Source organism: Spinacia oleracea, chromosome 1 (assembly GCF_020520425.1).
Source record: "Spinacia oleracea cultivar Varoflay chromosome 1, BTI_SOV_V1, whole genome shotgun sequence".
Taxonomy (NCBI): Eukaryota; Viridiplantae; Streptophyta; class Magnoliopsida; order Caryophyllales; family Amaranthaceae; genus Spinacia; species Spinacia oleracea.
Window position 1 is genome coordinate 124,113,823 of NC_079487.1, and position 19,025 is coordinate 124,132,847.

General features: G+C 36.9%; 3 protein-coding genes and 1 non-coding gene across 4 annotated transcripts; 3 read left to right on the forward strand and 1 right to left on the reverse strand.

Moving 5' to 3' along the window:
• Nucleotides 1-1,024: 1,024 nt before the first annotated feature.
• Nucleotides 1,025-4,996, forward strand: LOC110806116 (protein GAMETE CELL DEFECTIVE 1, mitochondrial). The gene is made up of 3 exons (XM_022011759.2): nt 1,025-1,610; nt 2,427-2,616; nt 4,418-4,996. Exons 1-3 carry the CDS (start codon nt 1,075-1,077, stop codon nt 4,628-4,630), a joined length of 939 nt encoding a protein of 312 aa, XP_021867451.1. The 5' UTR covers nt 1,025-1,074; the 3' UTR covers nt 4,631-4,996.
• Nucleotides 4,997-9,973: 4,977 nt separating this feature from the next.
• Nucleotides 9,974-12,789, forward strand: LOC110806111 (40S ribosomal protein S9-2). The gene is made up of 3 exons (XM_022011753.2): nt 9,974-10,153; nt 11,437-11,818; nt 12,380-12,789. Exons 1-3 carry the CDS (start codon nt 10,126-10,128, stop codon nt 12,561-12,563), a joined length of 594 nt encoding a protein of 197 aa, XP_021867445.1. The 5' UTR covers nt 9,974-10,125; the 3' UTR covers nt 12,564-12,789.
• Nucleotides 12,790-13,327: 538 nt separating this feature from the next.
• Nucleotides 13,328-15,186, forward strand: LOC130466190 (uncharacterized). The gene is made up of 2 exons (XM_056834886.1): nt 13,328-13,888; nt 14,471-15,186. Exons 1-2 carry the CDS (start codon nt 13,687-13,689, stop codon nt 14,671-14,673), a joined length of 405 nt encoding a protein of 134 aa, XP_056690864.1. The 5' UTR covers nt 13,328-13,686; the 3' UTR covers nt 14,674-15,186.
• Nucleotides 15,187-16,399: 1,213 nt separating this feature from the next.
• Nucleotides 16,400-16,471, reverse strand: TRNAT-UGU (transfer RNA threonine (anticodon UGU)). Its single transcript has one exon. It is a non-coding gene; the product is annotated as a tRNA-Thr (tRNA).
• Between the last annotated feature and the right edge of the window lie 2,554 nt (nt 16,472-19,025).

The following is a 19,025-nucleotide window of genomic DNA, read 5'->3' on the forward strand; positions in this document are numbered from 1 at the left end:
CAAAGTAATCTGCAAAGAAAAATTAAAGGATGTTCTTTTAATTTGAACACAGCTGAATTTGCATAATACCGAGAAAACAAAAACCGAGAAATTAAAATTAAATTAAAATTGAAGAGATAAATAATTAAAGTAATTAGTAAATTACCCTCTTTTTCTTGCCGAAATCCCTAGAAACATTGGGAATCGATGCATTAACAAAGTAATCTGCAAAGAAAAATTAAAGGATGTTCTTTTAATTTGAACACAGCTGAATTTGCATAGTAACCAATTCTAGAAATTGGGTATTTCTTATTTGTCAAGATTTTGATCTTTGCACTAAAATCGATTTTGGGAATTGGGTATTTTTTATGAGTTTTGAACCTGTTTGGAAATGTTGTTTAAAAATCAGAAAGATGAATTGACCAGTGTACATACCCTATACAGCGACGAACAACTCCTACTGGTGCTTGTACCTGAATGGGTGTCGGAAAGTGACGCGAGCAAGGGGGGCACCACGATCTGGCTCGTGGATGACCTCGGTGACGACTCCTTCCAAGTGACCGTTGCGCTCGCCGAAGTCGAGGGTTCTGGACTTGGCGGCTCTTTTGCGGCTCCTTTGCGGTGGTGGACGTGGGCCTTGAAGACGGACCCTGCTCCATACGTTTTTTCAACCTGTATTATACAAATTTCTAGGGTTACGATCCAAAAACCTACATGAATGCAACAATTGAATAAAAGATCAAATTAAGAAAGTTATTCAAAGTGAAAACGATATTGGTTGCTGCACCATTTCCGGCAGAGATCGATGGCGACGGTGGGAAGGGATTGAGGATGGAGTCTAACCCTAGAAACCGAGAGAAAAAGCGAGAGGGACGCGATTTGGTGAGGGTTGAGGAGAGAGAAAGAGTGAGAGGGGGAGAGAGGGTCGGCATTCAGCAAGCAACGAAATGAGGGTATTTTAGTAATTTGCTTGGGGACACGAAAAGTGTGATTACCGAATTAACCTCAGCTGTTCCTTTATATAATAGAGATATATTAGATTTTGTAAGCTCACCACCACAAACGCAATCAAACGCACCCAAGAAAGCGAGAGAAATGCATAGACTAGCAAAGTCCACCACCACTACCACTCTACTCCGAACCCTCCACTCCTCCAATCCCTCGCCATTCTCTCTCCTCAACCACCATCACCGCCGCCTTTCCACTTCCTCCGGCAACAAAAACAAAAATGACGAATGGAACGCCGCATGGGAAACTGCCTGGCTTCCCGACGACCTCTCCGGAAAAAACACCCGCGCGCCTTGGGAGTCAGACGTCAACTTCGGCCTTACCCACGACTCCGCTGCCGATGCAGACGCCGAGACGAAGGCGTTTGTGGAAGACATGAATGAAAACTGGGAACACCGCCGCAAGAACAAAGATAAATTGAAACGGGAGGAGGAAGTGAAGAAGGAAGATGGTGAAAATGGTGGTGGGTTGTATAGTTTGGAGAATGTAAAAAGGGATTACAGGTTGAAGAAACAGCGGATTCATGCTGGACTTTGGATGAAAGAGATTGAGCTTCTTGAAGAAGCTAAGTTGGGTGGAGGTTCCGGTGATGATATTGATAGGCTTCTTGATAGCTGCTCTGAGTGAGTTTTTCCCCTTTTCTTCTCTTTGTCTCTGTATTTGAAACAATCCAACATTTTTTTCTGCATACCAGGTGTTTGTTTTTATGTCTGAGAGAGCAATTGAAAATTTTACATAATACTCCGGCACTTATGAATTGAATTCATTGCTGTTTTTGAATTGGCGGTTGAATGTAGAAGGGATTCAATCCCGTGGTCTTCGGTACAAGTCGTACAGCCACCAAGAATGAATTGTGTAACCTAGTTGGCATCCACTTTCCTAGTGTGTTTGATTATTGGGTGTTTTTTTGCTGGGGTTGTGTTGATATAATCCTATATTGCTTAGTTGTTTTGTTGTAATTCCATAATTGGATAATCCTATATTGCTTAGTTGTTTTGTTGTAGTTCCATAATTGGGTTGCTTTTCTTCTGTGGTTGCATTGAATTAATGGAGAAGTCTGTTTAAAGCTTAAATTTTTATGAAGATGATTGGAGATTTTGATTGTATGCGGGCATCCGTATTAAGGTCACAGGCCGCACAGCTAGATATACATTAGTATGATATGCTACATTTCCTAGAACACTTTTCATTACTATCTTGTAATCTTGAAATTAGGTAAAAGTCAGAAAATTTGGAGCTTCTATAATCTGTTGTCAAGTACTGAAGTAGAAAATTTTATTTCAAAAGTCTTATGATCTGGATATGATATTCCCTAATGAGAATTTTTCTACATATTACACAGAGTATATTATTTTCGTATACAATGCACATCCCCTAGCATAACTATTGTGAATTTTATTTAACATATGAGATGTTTCTTGGATGTTCTGTTATTGTAGGATATTTGACTCTGCTAGCAATAATCTGAATGATCCGAAAGTTCCCGGCACTTCTGAGTATAAAAACAAGCCTGATGGTTGGGAGTCTACATCCAAATCTGAAGATGGCAATGTATGGGATATGTCACAGAGAGAAGAGGACATCCTTCTACAAGAATTTGAGCGTCGAATGGCATTTTGCAAGTTTCAGGTGCGCTTTTATAGTTATGCGAGCATGGCTTCATTATGATGCCAAGTTTTTAATAGCACAAACTGTTCTCATAGTTTTCTTAGGGTGTACAATCTTTTGGGAAGAGAAGCTGCTAATTATCAGAAATATCGTTCATCTCGTGCGCTCATGCCAATGTTACCAGTTATGTGGTGACCTAGTTGACTAGTTAGTAGTTATGTCATGTGCCTTGTATCTCTGTTAACCCCTGGCTAGGCATAGGCTTAGTGTGCACTGTATTTCCTTTCTCACGATTTTTGTTTGTTTATTGATAGCTCTTTTGAAGAAGACTTGGCATATATATAAATGGGAAAGAGGGAATGTTCCATGTGCACTAAGCCGCTAAATGTATATGTAGTAGTATAATGGTCCATACTCCAGTACTCCACATATTATTGTTAGAGAGTCTAAAGTTAGTTCTTCTTTGAAATATGATCCTACCCTCAAAGGTATCCTTCATCTTGTGGCATGACTATTGTTCTTTTAAGTCATAAGCGATTGAGGAATAGTTGACAGCATTGTTGACGGTGACCGAATGACAGTGGGATCATAATAAGCCCCTCAACTAAAGTGAGATGGGAAAAGATGAAAATTATAATCCAAGGCTGTATTCTTACAGAAGGTTTCAAACAAAATAAGGGTCCTACATTAATCAATGCGTTTGAGCATACTCCGTATATGACAATGAACAGGAGTTTGTGCTACAGTTCATTTTTCTTTTAGTTTCAACTTTTCTTCTGATGTATTTGTCTTCAACAAAAGGCTTATGAATTTTTATGAGTTAGATATATCAGGATCATCAGCTTTTCTGGAAAAGAAAGAAAAGAGATAGAAATGTCATCCAATATATACTAAGGAGTATATAATTGCTTCATCATTCTTTTTTACTCCCCTCAATTTAAAACATAATGCATTTGATACACATATTAAGACTTCAGTTGAGTTTAGCTAAAGGTTAAGCTGCACATGTAAAGCAAATTGACATACAATATTGCACTGATCTTATAAGTATTGCATTAATATTGTAGAAAGACATTAGATTTCGAAATAGGTGTAGTAGTGAACATTGGTCCATGTTCCTTCAGCTTAAGTACCATAAATTAACCTTAATTCGTAGCCAACTTGTGCCATTGGTGTTGGGCTTTGCTCTAAAGAAAAGGCATTTTCTTTTTCTTAATGACAAACTCGCAAACCCCTAAGTATAAGAAAAGGCATTTTCTTTTTCTTAATGACAAACGCGCAAACCCCTAAGTATATTTATTAGAGAAGGTCAAGTTTCATTTTCAAAAATGTAAGTTGCTTATCCACTGGATGACTTGAGATGAAATTAGTCTCTACCTTAGTTTAACAACTTGTTTGATAAGTTAGCAATGCCTTAGTTTACCTAGGCGATGAGCTTATTGCAGTCCTCCACTCCTATTCCAAAATATGAATTCCTCTTTGAAGATTAGTGGATTGAGAACAATATTTTCAAATGTTAGAAACGTTACCAGACAAAAAATATACCTCACCCCTCCATCCAAGTGTTTCCCTTTATCAACCAGAGGAGCTGATAGACCTGCTAACGTGCTTACTGCTTAGGCTGAACCAGCTGAAGATGTTAAAGTACCTTTGGTAGTTGTTGCTGCAGATGTTTGTTTGAGCATGAATGGCGTTTTCTTCAACAACAAAAAAAAAGGACCTACACGGCTATTCCTACTAAAATGTCAAGTTTCTGCTTTTCCTAATTGTGTATCTCTGTATGGTTCAAGATTAACAGTGCATGGTTGATTGATATTTGCAGATAGCAAGTTTTATAAAGACACACATATTTAGCAGGAGGAGACCAATTGACGGGTGGAGATACATGATTGAGGTGATTGGACCGAATGCCAGAAAAGGTAAGGGTAGTGTTTCGAGGTTACCAGGCCTTGCAGATCCTGCAACTCGCCCATTCACAGAGGACAGACCACCAACAACTGGTGTTGGTGGTCGTCTCTCCCGTAGGCCCAGATGAAGTTGATCTTCAACTCTAATGTCCAAACTTCAAGTGTTGATTGGATCATGCCTCGTAGGAAAGGCCACCGTCATCATCATCATCATCTGTAATTTCTGCTGCTAGTCTGCTACTTCTGTACATTGGCATCATCTTTTAGTCAAATGAGATCTTTCTGCGCTGCTCCATTTCTACATTAGACGCTTTCCGGAGTTCTCTGTCAAGATTTATAGACAACAAAGAATTTGTACTGGTAGATCATGTTCACATAGCTTCTTGTATTTATGAGTTTTATTTATGTTTAATCTAGGCACAAGAAACTACTCGTTCCCATTTAACAAATCATGGAGCTTTTTCAGTGATATATTCATATCTTGGTTTGCTGTACTGTCACCTGTACCATCTTTCAAAATGTCCTCTACGATCTTGGGTATGTGAATCTTGTATGAAACACATATCCACGGCTTGAGATCAAAGTTCACCTTCAGCTTTTTGTTAAAGCTAAAATTGGTGTAGGTTTTTTTTTTTTTAGGGAAAATTTGGTGCCGTTTGTTAATCATGGGACAAGTTGTCAGATAAAACATACGGAGCAACCTCTACAGGACAGTGGTTCTCCCAAACATGTTCAATATCAAAGGGCACTAATCTAGCTAGATGATGGGCGACAAAGTTTCCATCTCTTTTAACATGTGACAAATTAAGAAAATCAAAGCTAGTGCTACCACAATAACATCCTCTAAAATCGAGTCTAAATCCGTGAAGTAAATCATTCCTTTTGTGAGACGAGACGCAACTTCTTCGCAATCTGTTTCTAAAATGACCTTCTTTAACCCGAACCTCTTTGCTAGTTTCACTGCAAGTACCATGGCTTTACACTCCGCAATGACTGGCAGCCATAGACCTCTAACTCTTCTTGAAGCAGAAAACAACACCTCCCCTTTGTAGTTTCTGGCAATGACTCCCATTCCAATCCAACCATGCTCTCCAAGAAATGCATCACAAATTGGTGTAGGTTATCCCTTTGCTAAAATTGCTGTAGTTCCAACTTATCGAACCCAATCTTGAGTGGGGCCGTGAGAGAGATAAATAATAAAATATCCCGAGTGGTGATTAATGGAGGAGAAAAAAATGATAAAATATGATAGAAAGTTTTCAAATATTGAAGTGATGCATTTAAAAATATGATCGGGTAAGAGAAGTGATGCATTTAAAAGGAAACGGGAAAGTGTTAATTAAAAACGAAAATATAAAAGACATAAAAAGTAGATTACGATCAATTTTCAAAATCAACATGGTTATTATGGGTAAAAGTTTGTGATTTCCGTTAAATCAAGTGACACTCAAATTTTACAAATTCTTTCAAAATATCGTCTAGAATTTAGCAAACTGTCGAACTAAATACCTTTTACCCATCTATTAGACTAGACTTTAGCCCGTGCGAAGCACGATTTCTATTAAATTGTTACGTTAAAATAAAACTCCTACATATATCAACTGCTATATTTTATATATTAGATTAAATTGATTTTTTTATTTTGGATTGAATTTCATTTTAGATTTATGTTTTTTAATTATTATAGTGTTTGATTTTGGATGAAATTGTATATAAGAAATATTAATAATTATTTAATAAAAATATTTACGTGGCACCTAATTATTTATCTACGTGGCATTCGACTTTTTAATTCAAAAGTAATTTTGAAGTCTTATTTTTCATTGGCTGAAACCATTAGATTTCCTACGTGGCACTCTATTGGATTAATGTTTGATTTTGGATTGGATTTTATTTTAGATTAGTGTTTGATTTTGGATGAATTTTATTTTAGATTTATTTTTTAATTATTAGAGCGTTTGATTTTGAATGGAATTGTATATATTAGTAATTAATTTATTAATTTAAATATATACGTGGCACCTAATTAATTATCTACGTGGCACTCGATTTTTTTAATTCAAAAACAAATTAGAAATCTTATTTTTTTCATTGGCCGAAACCATTAGTAATCTTAGGTGGCGCTCTAATAGTTCAGCAAATATGCCTCCTTTATATATGTAGATTAGATTATTATGCATGGTTTGATAATTAGTAGGGATGTCAGTGGGGCGGGTTTTATAGGAGACCCGCCCCGCATTCGCTCCAAGTAGGCGGGGATGGAGGGAGGTTTGGCGGGTGATGGGGCGGGGATGGGTATAAAAATCATACCCGCCATGGGTGATGGGGCGGGTGTGGATTTTGCGTTGGACCCGCCCCATCCCCGCCCGCCCCATCCCCACTCGCCCCGCCTCATCCCCACCCGCCCCGGTTGATACTCGTCAACCCTATCTGAATATCATTCCCTACGTGAATTGAAAAATTTAAAGAACATAAAAAGTTGAACAATTTTTTTTTATGCGTTTGATTGGTTTGTAGTATGTGATATTATGAATTAAGGCAAGACTTTTAATTTTATGTGTTTGAATTTTTTTGTTATGGAAGTTACTTTTTCCATAATGTTGGCGAAATAAGAAAATCAATGTGGGTATTGACGCGGATATGGGGCGGGGATGAGACGGGGATGGATACCCAGGCGGGTGGTGAGGCGGGGATAGACTTTAGTTTGTACCCGTTGGGGCGGGGATGGGGATGAAGTTTGTACCCGCCAGGCCGCCATGGGTGATGGGGCGGGGATGGGGATGGAAATTTTAGGTGGGGATGGGGATGGAGGGACATACATCCGCATCCGCCCCGTCCCATTGACATCCCTAATAATTAGTAACTGTGAGACTACCTAATAGGAGGTCGACTAGATGTTTTAATTTATTAAACCAAAACAGAAATTTGGCGGTAATATCGGACAAGCCTATTCTTTTAGAATTATTTTCTAGCTTTCAGTTCAACTTATGAACAGTCAGTTCAATCCAAGAACATTTAGTTTAATTCAGTTCAGTTCAACAAAATTTCGTCCAAAAAAGAACATGCAGGGCCTTAAACCTCCAAATTAGCCAAACAAAAATAAATAAATAACCTTTAAAACCTACAACAACCCGTAAACATCGTAGGTTTATTAGGGAATTTTCATCGTACAACACTGCTACCGGTTATACTTTGGCCATGTTCGGCAAAATCAGCGGTAGCGGTTGAGTAGCGGGTAGCGGGTAGCTATTAAAGTAGGTTGAGTAGCGGGTAGCGGGTAACGATAGCTGTCAAAGTGGCGACTAACTGATATGTACGTGTGTTCGGCAAAAGTAACGGTTGATATTCTAAAATAAAATTAAAAAATGTAGAATATTGTTGAAACTTTATTATAAATTTGTCAAAAGCTACCCGCTACCTTAAAAGCTAATAACTTTAACGTTTGACAAAAGCTACCCAAACGCTACCTCTACCGCTACCTTGCAAAACACTTACAAATTTTACAAATAGCGTCTTGACTAGGTCAAACAATGTTACATGTTAATGCAAAGTTTTATCCATCACTCCGACAATACAACTTCTAACCCTAAAACAAATAAAAGGGGGAAATTTCGTTCTTATGAATGTTTAATATTTAATGCCCAAATTTATGTTTATGTGTGTATAAATTTAATGCCAAAATTTATGTATTTTAGTAACAATTTATGATTAAAAAAAAAAATTATTTCTTCCTTTTTATTCACTTTAAAAAACATAAGACTATTAAATTAACAGAGAAAATAATAGAAAAAAAAAAAAATAATGTTGCGCTTTCTTTTAGCTAATCAAATGTAGGTTTTTTTCTTTCAAAATGTATTTCGACTTTGTAACTCAATATACAATCGTAACTTATACAAAAACTATAGTTTTACACAAATAATATAAATTACTCAAAATTTTAGTTTACCTATTGTTGGTTAACCAATTTTTTTCTTAAACTGCATATATAATGAAATTCATTGTATTATCAAACATCATAAACAAATAAATTTTGTAAGGGGAATTTGAAATGAGTAAAAGAAGCTCCAAATATATCAGAGCATCACCCGTGCCACTAACTAGTTAAAATAAAGCAAATTTGCCAAAAAAAAAGGACATTTTATAACCCAAATTTTCGAGAGATGACCATATATAGGGGTTTTTTTTTTGTGTGTGTGAAAATTCACACATTAATGTAAATTTGTTTCCAAAAGACAACCAAATGGAAGCTTCCGGCATTGACTGAGCTTTCCCGGCCATTGACTTGCACGTGGCTTCATTTCACATGTTAAACTTATGAAAACAAACATGTTTAGTGGAAATGAAACAACTTCCCTTCAACAAAGACACGATTATATCAAAATTGAGCACTACCAAAATAAACATCACTTTAACAATGCGTCTTATTGAAAATGTAGAAAAATGATGCTACACGTGCTCATGCAAGTCAATGGTCAGAAAATCTCAGTAAATGTCGAAAACTTCCCTAAGGTTGTCTTTCGCAAAAATGATATACATTATGGTGCGATTTCACAAAAAAATAACTCCCTCTGTCCCAAAATAGTCGATACACTTACCTTTTAATTTGCACAAAGTTTTACGTGATAAGTGGTTGTTTGGTTATCAATTGTTATTTTATTGAAAAGGTAGATGTGATAGGAGTTATGAGGTATTTTTTTAATTGAATGAGAGAGGGTGTGGGGACAAAAAAAATGTTAGTGGGAAGAAAGAGACAATATAATATTTGTGGGGTCATTCCTAATTTAGTAGTGTAACAACTAATCTGGGACAGACAAAAAAGGAAAGTGTAACAACTAATTTGGGACGGAAGGAGTACGACATAAGGTATTTTCTCGAAAATTTTAAATCATAAAAGGTAATTTTTTACAAATTTGGTTTAAAATAATACGATGAATAAATGTTACTATTGTTAAAACCCGGGCGTTGCGTACTTGGTTTTTGGTTTGGATTAAGGCCCAAACCGAATCCAAACCGAACTAACCTTTTAATCCAAACCAAACCAAATCGGATTTTTAACTTTGAGTCCAATCCAAACCATAAAACCGAATTTTCATGGGCCTTTTATTCGGGCCTGATTTTTGGCCTATATTATACATGTTTTTAGCCAATTTTAGGGCCCGTATTATACTTTTCTATTTATTTAAGCCATGAGAATTAGGCTTCAATTACTGGGCCTGCTTTAGTTCGATTTTAGTTTGGTTTATTCGATTTCAGACTTTTCTGTCCAATCCAAACCATAAAATCGATTTTTTTAAAAAAATTCACTCCAAACCGAACTGAATAGAAAAAGAAACCGGGCCGAATTCGGTTCGGTTCGTTTCGGTTCGATTTTCGGTTTTCGGTTTTTTCCTACTAAACTTTCACCCCCAGTTGCGTGGGCCTAAAAACTACTTCGTTGTTGTTGAACCAAAACGGGTGAAATAAGACGGAGACACGGTGAAACCAATAAAGCCCTGCTTCACAAACCCTACTTCACAAACCCTACTCCCCTTCTCACTTCCGTCTCCTCTCTCCTCCATTTTCGCACTTGTCGCCTCCGCCGCATCTTCGATACCTATCAACAGCTTGCCACCGGTGAGCCGCCATGGTGCACGTCGTCCACTTCACCGGCTGTAATTTCTCCTCTCTTTCTCTCTCCTCCATTTTCTCTTTTCCCGATTTGGTTTGGTTTGGTTGATGCAAAAGAATGTAGTTTTGTTTGATAGAACATACAATTACAGTGTTGTGGGATTTTAGGGTTTGCTAAGTTCATCTAATCATGTATTTAGATTCAAAGATCACGCAATAGCAAGTCAATTCACGATAATAATTAGAAATTTCTCAGATTTCAAAGTATTAAACTTTGACACCAGTATGCATTTCAGAGTTTTTAATTTACTTAGGTCAGACCTTTTGCCGGATTTTCCGTGTTTTTGGCGATTTTCGTTAATATTGAGATGTCGGATTAAGTTGTGGCTTTGATTATCATGGTAATGGTTTAATTATGTTGGTGAACAGATTGGATTCGTTATTATGTACTCCGTATTTCGTAATACGGATTAATTGCTAATAACACACAATAATTTAGTATCTGGGTAAATTTGATTGGTAATGGTTTAATTATGTTGGTAAACAGATTGGATTCGTTATTATGTACTCCGTATTACGTAATACAGATTAATGGCTATTCTGGTTAATATTTGGAAATCATAATTTCACAATGTTTGGAGTATTTGCTAATCCATGATAGATATTTCAATGTCCAGTGCATTTTTTCCCCGAGGGATTCTGGTTTACTGGTAGGATTCGTAAAGTTCGTGTCTATTGATGGTTTAATAATAATCCGTCATTTTTATGTTCCATTTGAGTTGTTTTGCTAGGTAGTTCCGTAGTTGAAACTTGAACTCATAGAATCTGCTAAGTTATACTCTGACGACCCCAAATCATTTTGGGACTAAGGCTTTGTTGTTGTGGTTGTATTACATTTGGTTGGTGTGAACTAGTTGAAAATATATTTTGCATTCGATCAACAAGCAATCTTAGAAAGACTTGTTTTGGGGATAACATCTAATCAAGTCAAATCATTGATGTGTAAGATGTTGTGTTAATCATGCCCGAAAATGCCAAGCACTCGCGTTATACAAGTAGTTTGCTTAGGAGCTATTTAATATATAGTCCCTCCTGAGTCTCTCGTCACCATCACGGAATGACTGATATATAAGTGACTTGTATTTAATATGTCTTACATTCATTTGCCACGAGTTCGCACCCTGTAGATTTTACTATTTTAGATTTAAACTTTGGGTGAAAATGGTAATCTGTGAAATAATGGTGTGTTTTTTTGTATGAAAATAGTAGTTGGATGTTGACTGTTGAGTGAGTGATGGTTAGAAACATGGATGATGTGTATGTGTAGATTCAAAGACATTTAAGAAGCCCCGTCGTCCTTATGAGAAGGAGCGATTGGATGCTGAGTTGAAGCTTGTGGGAGAGTACGGGCTTCGCAACAAGAGGGAGCTTTGGAGGGTTCAGTATGTTTTGAGCCGTATCCGTAATGCTGCAAGGCATCTTCTAACTCTGGATGAGAAGAACCCTCGTCGTATCTTTGAGGGAGAAGCTCTTTTGAGGAGGATGAACAGGCATGGGCTTTTGGATGAGGGACAGAACAAGCTCGATTATGTGTTGGCTCTCACTGTTGAGAACTTCTTGGAGAGACGTCTTCAAACTCTTGTCTTCAAGTCTGGAATGGCCAAGTCTATTCATCATGCTAGGGTGCTCATTAGGCAGAGGCACATCAGGTATAGTACCGTGTTTATATTTGTATTGCAATTGATGGTTTGCCTGTGTACTTGATGTTATTGATTATTTTGTATGTGATGATTTTTATCTCTGTTTTCTCTAAGGGTTGTAATTGATTACCAGCTTGGTGTATATATTTCTTTTGGCATGTTTCTTGTGTTCAACTTTCCGGTTGTCATTTTTTTGGGGTTCATATTCTTGGGTTAATATTGAGTCTGATTGTTGATTAATTTATTGTTTCCCGATCTGGTATTGTGATTTCGTTTTTTAATTTGGAGATAATTTTTCTTTAAGACAACAAGTTCTAAACTTCCTTAATATGAGGTGATTTCCTTGATTTTAATAATAATCTGTGATAAATTGTTGTGTGTTATCACTTAATCTCTTAACAAATCAAAATAGTTGTCTTTTCTCTTTTCTCTCTTCAAGCTTATCGCCATGAGTAAAGTGTTCATATCTCGAGCTATTCTAGTGAGGCTCAACTTGCTCTTGTTCACATGCTAGTCTGTATTAATGGGTTAGTCTGTCATTTTGCATGATGAAGTTAAATTTGAATACAGGGTTGGGAGACAGGTGGTGAATGTTCCCTCATTCATGGTTAGGGTGGACTCTCAGAAGCACATTGACTTCTCCCTAACTAGTCCCTTTGGCGGAGGCCGCCCAGGTAGAGTGAAGCGAAAGAACCAGAATGCAGCAGCAAAGAAGGCATCCGGGGGTGATGGTGATGAGGAAGATGAAGAGTGAGTGAGTGAGCTATAACAGACAGCTCTTTTGTAGTTGTAGGTTTGAGTCATTAAATTTTTATGGCACTATTGTTCCCCTAAGAGATCGACCCACCAATTTTCTTGTTTCAGTTGGACTGGTTTTGTTCTTATATCATCTTAGAAATTTTTGAGGAGTTGATTTTCTTGTGCTGAACTATTAGAATTTTACCTTTGCTGTTGAATCCACATTGCTCTGCTCTTGTCAAGTTGTTGGGTATTTTGTGTTTTCCTTGCAATCAAGGCTGTTGTACAAGTCTGAACTAATATCGACGTAACAAGGCATCAAAATGGAAGTCTATGATCGCACATATTTCACCCGTGCCTGATGAATGTTGATTCCTGAAAATCGTCTTTAGCCATCCCACAACAAGCTCATTTCGTTCTCTTTGGAAGTAAAGCGTGTAATCGGTAACTCACAAGACTAAGCTTGATTCCTTGGTGATTATAAATATTCTTACCAATGTGGTTCTTAAAATACTACTCTCTATTCTGTAATAATCCAACCTTTTGATAATTTTCTGTTAACAATCCAACCTATGGATTATTATCTAATAATTCAACTTTTGCACCCCATTAATTTTATTATACCCAACTAGTTACTAAATCGATACAACAGGTAGTATAACACGTGTCATTCATCAATTAGAAATAATATTCATTTTTTCCTTTTTCTTTCTTCCCTCTGTTTTTTTTCCTTCTTCAATTCATCCCTTCCTCTAGGAGCAGGCAACCCCCCCCCCCCCTTTTTCCCCTTCCTCCATTAACTTATTGCAGTTCTACTGTTGATCAACAATGCATATATATAAACGAAACATCAATAAAAGTTTGGAATCCTCTAAATTTTTTTCTCTGCCTTCTCTCTTCACCCACCGCCTTCCTTCACCGCCTAGGTTTTCAGCCTTCCTCGTCGACGATCGGTGATAAATCTCTTCATCACCCTCGCCGGCGAGAGATCTGTGTTAGTTTATCCGCTTTCCTTGTTTTCTTTGGTTTTATTCGCTTTTCTTGGCCGATCGGTGCTCTCGAAAGTTTTCAAGCCCGGTTTCATCTAACGTAGTCGCGGCCAGTTGTTTTCAGCGGTGTTTAGTTAGTTTTAATCGGCCATGGTGTTGATTGGGTGTTTCTCAACGGCGTTACGGGGTTGTATTGGAAGTTCTGAGTTCAAATTCCCCATCGGGTGTGGTGGTTTTGGGGTTTCTTGGGTCGATTATCTTCGTCGTCGTTTTCCTCCGGTCCTTGAGTTCGGTGATCAACGACTTTCAGGGGTCTTTCTGGTCATCTGCTTCTTAGCGATTTCAATTAAAGGTGTAAGTTGCGTAATCTAATTTATTAATTTCATGATGTTTTATTTGTGTATTTTGTTGTTTAGTTTGCTTGGGCTTTGGTTGGTTTGGAAGAGGGTCAGAATATTGATTTTACACACACTTTTGAGGGTTTTGGTGGGTGTATAGGTTGGTTGGTGATTTGGGGTTGCTTGAGTTCAAATTGCCCTGATAGTAGTGTATGTACTATGTTATGTTGGCTTGGTTTGATCAGGATTAGTTGGTCATATTGGGGGTTTGTTGGTTTGTGAATTTGGGAGAGTAAAGGGGTCATGCTGGGGTTTGTAGGAGGAAGTTTCACCTTGTTTAAGGTGTTTGATCAGGGTGCTGGACCTCTCCTACGGGGGGGAGGAAATTCAGTGTAACTTAGTTCCTAAGGATGTTAGATTTAGGTATCCTTTAGGAGGTAATATGATGGAAGAATTGGTCTCTGGTTTAGTTGGGAGGAGGGGACTTTCGTCTGCGTACGGGGTTGCCTGTTGTGTTCATTGTTAGTTTGTTGGTGGTGATTTTGTTAGTCATCGCTGTTAATCAATCTATTGAAGGAGGTTCCCCACCTTTTCAGGGGCAAGCAATGTCCTCCAGTTTCTTGCTACCTTCTTTGAAAGAGGTGCTAGAAGAGGGCCTGCATTTAAATGTAAGGTTTCTCGCGGTAGATTCACCAAGGAAAGTGTCTCTCCGAGTAGTGGTTTGAGTCTTCTAGGCGGTTGTGTTGATCGACCTCTAGGAAAAGACCGGTGTTCTTTGTCCATGTGTGTTGTTCAATAGGTTGCATTATCTCAGTGAGGGATTTTCTTCACTTCTCTTCATCTTCCATCACCAAAGAGCTTTTTCGTCTCTGCAATATAAAGACCTCTTTGCCGGTGTCATTCTCCAACCATCTTCAAATTCACCCGTCCCTTATAATGTTTGTGACGTGGGTTCAAGTTCTAGCTCCGGCTAGGTTCAACCCCACGTGGTTTACCAGGTTCCGAGCTACTATTTTAGTTTAAGGCTTTTCCTCAGGCTTGGGTATCGCCCATCACTGTTCCCTGTCTTATGTGTGTATGCTAGTGTTCTTCTCTCTTTCAATGTCTTGTTGTTGTGCTTCTTTAGTTTATAGGTTGTAATCGTTTTTTTGTATAAATCCTTTGTCAAAAAAAAATAAAAAAATAACGAAACATCAATAAGCTATCTTCAAACAAACAATAGATTGAATTGATTGTTGAACAGTTAATTTCCACACATCAATTGAAACTCCAGTCATCAAGAAATTTGAAATTAAACAAGAATCATATTGAAAAATAGGTATTCAGGTGCAATGACATTGCCGGATTGACTTTGATCTCCCTTCAATCAATTAATTCTCTCATTGACTCCTTGTGAAGGTTTCGATACCTTCATGCTTCTTCAATTCGAGTTGACCTCTTAATTCGTCGTTTAATCCAGAAGGTGGAGAGTAGGGTTCGGGTACCTCGTGTTTTGCATCCTTGTCGAAAGCAACGGGTTCAAATATGGCTTCAACGATGTCGTTTAATTGCTCAATGTCGCTATTTTCTTGCATAGCTGATTACAGTTTTAATGTCGTGGTTTGATATTGGGAGGGTACCGCCATCGTTGAAGCTCCAAGATTTAATGAATTTCACATATGAATGGAGGAGAGAGAAAGATGGGAGGAGAAGAAAAGTTGTGAATTTTAAATGTGTATTTCGGTAGGAGGGTCTGCTGGTTGTAGGTATCATGCAATTTCAAGACCCGTGTTAGAAGACAAGAACAACAATGAATTTAGGGGGGATTGGATGAATAGGGAAGGATTTTAATTCATGGGGTGTATGAGAGAGAGTGTGGGATAATGGAGTTTGATGGTTCTTGTTTTGTGCTTGGAATTACGTAGATTGACATTCATAATCCGTCTAGTGTTTCTAATTCTAGGAAATACGCCATTGTTGAATGTTTTCGATTATGATGGAGATTAAGATTGGTTGATTTGAAATTGATTGTGATTTTGCTAACTTGTGGAACTGATGTACATAATGGAGGATGAAAGGGAAGGAAAAAGAGGTAGAAATAAAAGGAATTAAAAAATTTAATCTTTTTAGCCGGTTCCAAGTCACCTGTGTTCAATAAAAGTTAATTGGGGGGGGGGGGGGGGGGAAGCGGGGGAATGTTGTACTATTAGATAATAATTTGTAGGTTGGTTTGTTAACAGAAAATGGTCGAAATATTGGATTATTTAAAACAATTTTTCCATATAAAAATAAAAGTTGATAGATAAATATTTTAAAGGGTTAAATGATTAATATTTTATATTATTGATTACAAATAAATAAATTTTATTAAAATGAAAGATATTATCACTAAAAAATAGACAACGAATATAATTGGGGATTAATAACAGAAACTAAGAAAATGATTGGCAATTTGGCATACCTCAGCCCTATTTCATGCAATCCATCAACAGAGGAAATACGGGAATAAAATTTCTGTAAATTGAAAAAATAAGAACAGATAAATGTGCCCCCATGCAGGATCGAACTACAGACCTTCAGTTTACAAGACTGACGCTCTACCACTGAGCTATAGGGGCGAAGGATATTCTCATATTTTGCAAAAAACTAAATTTACAATAAACAATTATCTTCATGAAAAATTTACGCAAGTAAAATGGGAGAAACAAATAACTGTTACGGCATTTTATGGAATCAATTATTTTAGAGATAATTAGCATACCGAGTCCGAGTATAACAAGCCCAAAACACATCAACTCGATGATAACAATAACATAGATTGAGAGAAAACTATCCTAACTTTTGTTATATCTTTCTTTATATATAAAAAAAAATCATAAAAAATATTTGTACGGAAAAAAAATGATAACACGAAGAATACAACCAGAAAAGAGTTAAAAATTTATTCTCTTTCACTTAAATTGATAGTGAGGTTGTGTCTTGTGAGATTAACGTGTTGGAGATCCAGCGCTTAGCTCAACTAACAAGGAGTAAGAGGGGTAAATTTAAAAATGTATGGCATGTTACGTATATTCACAGTTCAAATTTATTAAAGCTTTGAGTATTGGCTAACTGAGACCCATCACATGTTACAACTTACTTACATCCTTTATGTTGATCGAGTAGTCAAGCAGTGAGGGACAGGGAGAGAATTTTGCCTTTTGGAGATTAATGTATTGTTAATCTTGTAAGGGCAATATGTGGCACACTAGTAAGAAAAAACGCATGTATAAAATAAGGGTTACCCTTCTTACTTGACCTAATTTTTAAAAGTTGGAAGATTTGTGCACAACACTTGAGAACAAAAATTAGGGACTAAACTGTAAAAATATCAAGAAAATAATAATTCTTATTATGGAGTACATCGTTTTATGAGATGAATGTTTTTTGGTCCCATATGGTCATGTCTGGTTTTAGTTATAAAATTGTATTTGGGTGACCTTTATTGTTTCTTGTTTGAAATTAAATGAACTCGATTGAATTTATCTGAACTTATTGTTGCTAAAAATTAAGTATAAAAAAAAGTGGGATGAACGTGACATAATTCAGGTAGTAGCATCCTGTTAAAACTTAAAAACAACTCTTCTTAAACAAATTAATATTTAATAATTAAAAAAGAATTGCAAAGGGGGTGGAGATGCATTATTGTGAGTTATCAACTTATCAATTTATCATACATAGATTTTTATCCTTTATTTCTAGACCAGTTATTTGTAAAAACATTCACCTTTCTGAACTCAAAAGTCATTATCCAGACTGGCAAAGGACCATAACAAATGTTATCTTCTTCAAAATGAATATTGCTCTGTATTCATCTACGATTATGACTTTAATTTAAATTTCTTCAATATTATTATTCTTTGTTTGCTGTTTATAGACGAAAAAAATTGTTCTTTCTCTACGTGCACAAAAGTATTAGCACTTAGTTTCTGACCCTTTTGGAATATGAACCCGGCAAGTGGAATGGATGGTCCATAAACATTTCGGTACATAATGGACCACAACATGAACAAGAGCCCACCATCTAACAATTCACACATTATGGGGCTATTTTTGGTTCCCATTTTTTGGTGGGAATATTAATTTTGTTGATTAAAACTGGTGGGCTTGTAAATTCCAAAATGATAATGTTATTTATTTCGATACTCCCCAACAAATCACACTTGTCTCTCTTCCCTAGTTTCCTTGTCATGGGCTCCTGGCCAACAAATAATGATGAGTCGGCTTAACTAAAATTGAATTCATTAATTACAGAGCAATTCACATCACTGACTTAAGCATCGGAGGGGTTATATTCGGACCACACCCGAGGCTAGTTAACCCATTTTACTGTGCAGGTCACAGTCGAATACGACACATACAATCTTAGGTCAAGCCCTCTAACCGTTCCAAGTCCACAACCGGAACACATGACATCTACGAGACTACGAACTTTTGTTTAATTACTCTATGAAATTGATTAATTTGAAGGGAATTTAGAGAACAAAGAATTGTTCTCCCTTCTTACGTTTTGATCTTTAATAATGATCTTACTTAGGGCTTGAAGGGTCAATGACATTTTAATTTGGAGTCCCTCTAAAATGTGAATGCAATTATACAAACTCGTATTATATTGTCTAATTTTTCTAATATTCTTCTGCATAACCTTTGTTGGACGCCTAGCGAAATCGTTCAAGATCCGTTAGTCGCCACTATATATTTTGATACGGACTGCAAGAAATTGTACCATTAACGACAGAACCGTCGCTAAACGCCAATAATCATTAATTAACGACGGGATTTCCTGTCCCAGATCCGTCATAAATGAGGACAGTCATTAATGGAAAATCTCGTCGTTAACCTGTCATAAAAGACATTTGCGACAGTTGTTTCCGTCTTTGTTTGGTTTTACGACGGAATTTTTGACCCGTCATTATTAGATTGTTATTAAAGATACAAATTTGTCCGTACTAATTCGGTGGCGGACTAACACATAGTGAAGTGCTACAAAACAAGACACCTTTTTAGTGTCTAAACAATGTAGCATCTATCAGCCAGACAGACATAAGGTCATAAGTCCCCAACAAAGTTCAACCTTCTTTTCATTCATGCTCACGAACAAAAGTATATATCCTTAGGTGGATGATTTATTCT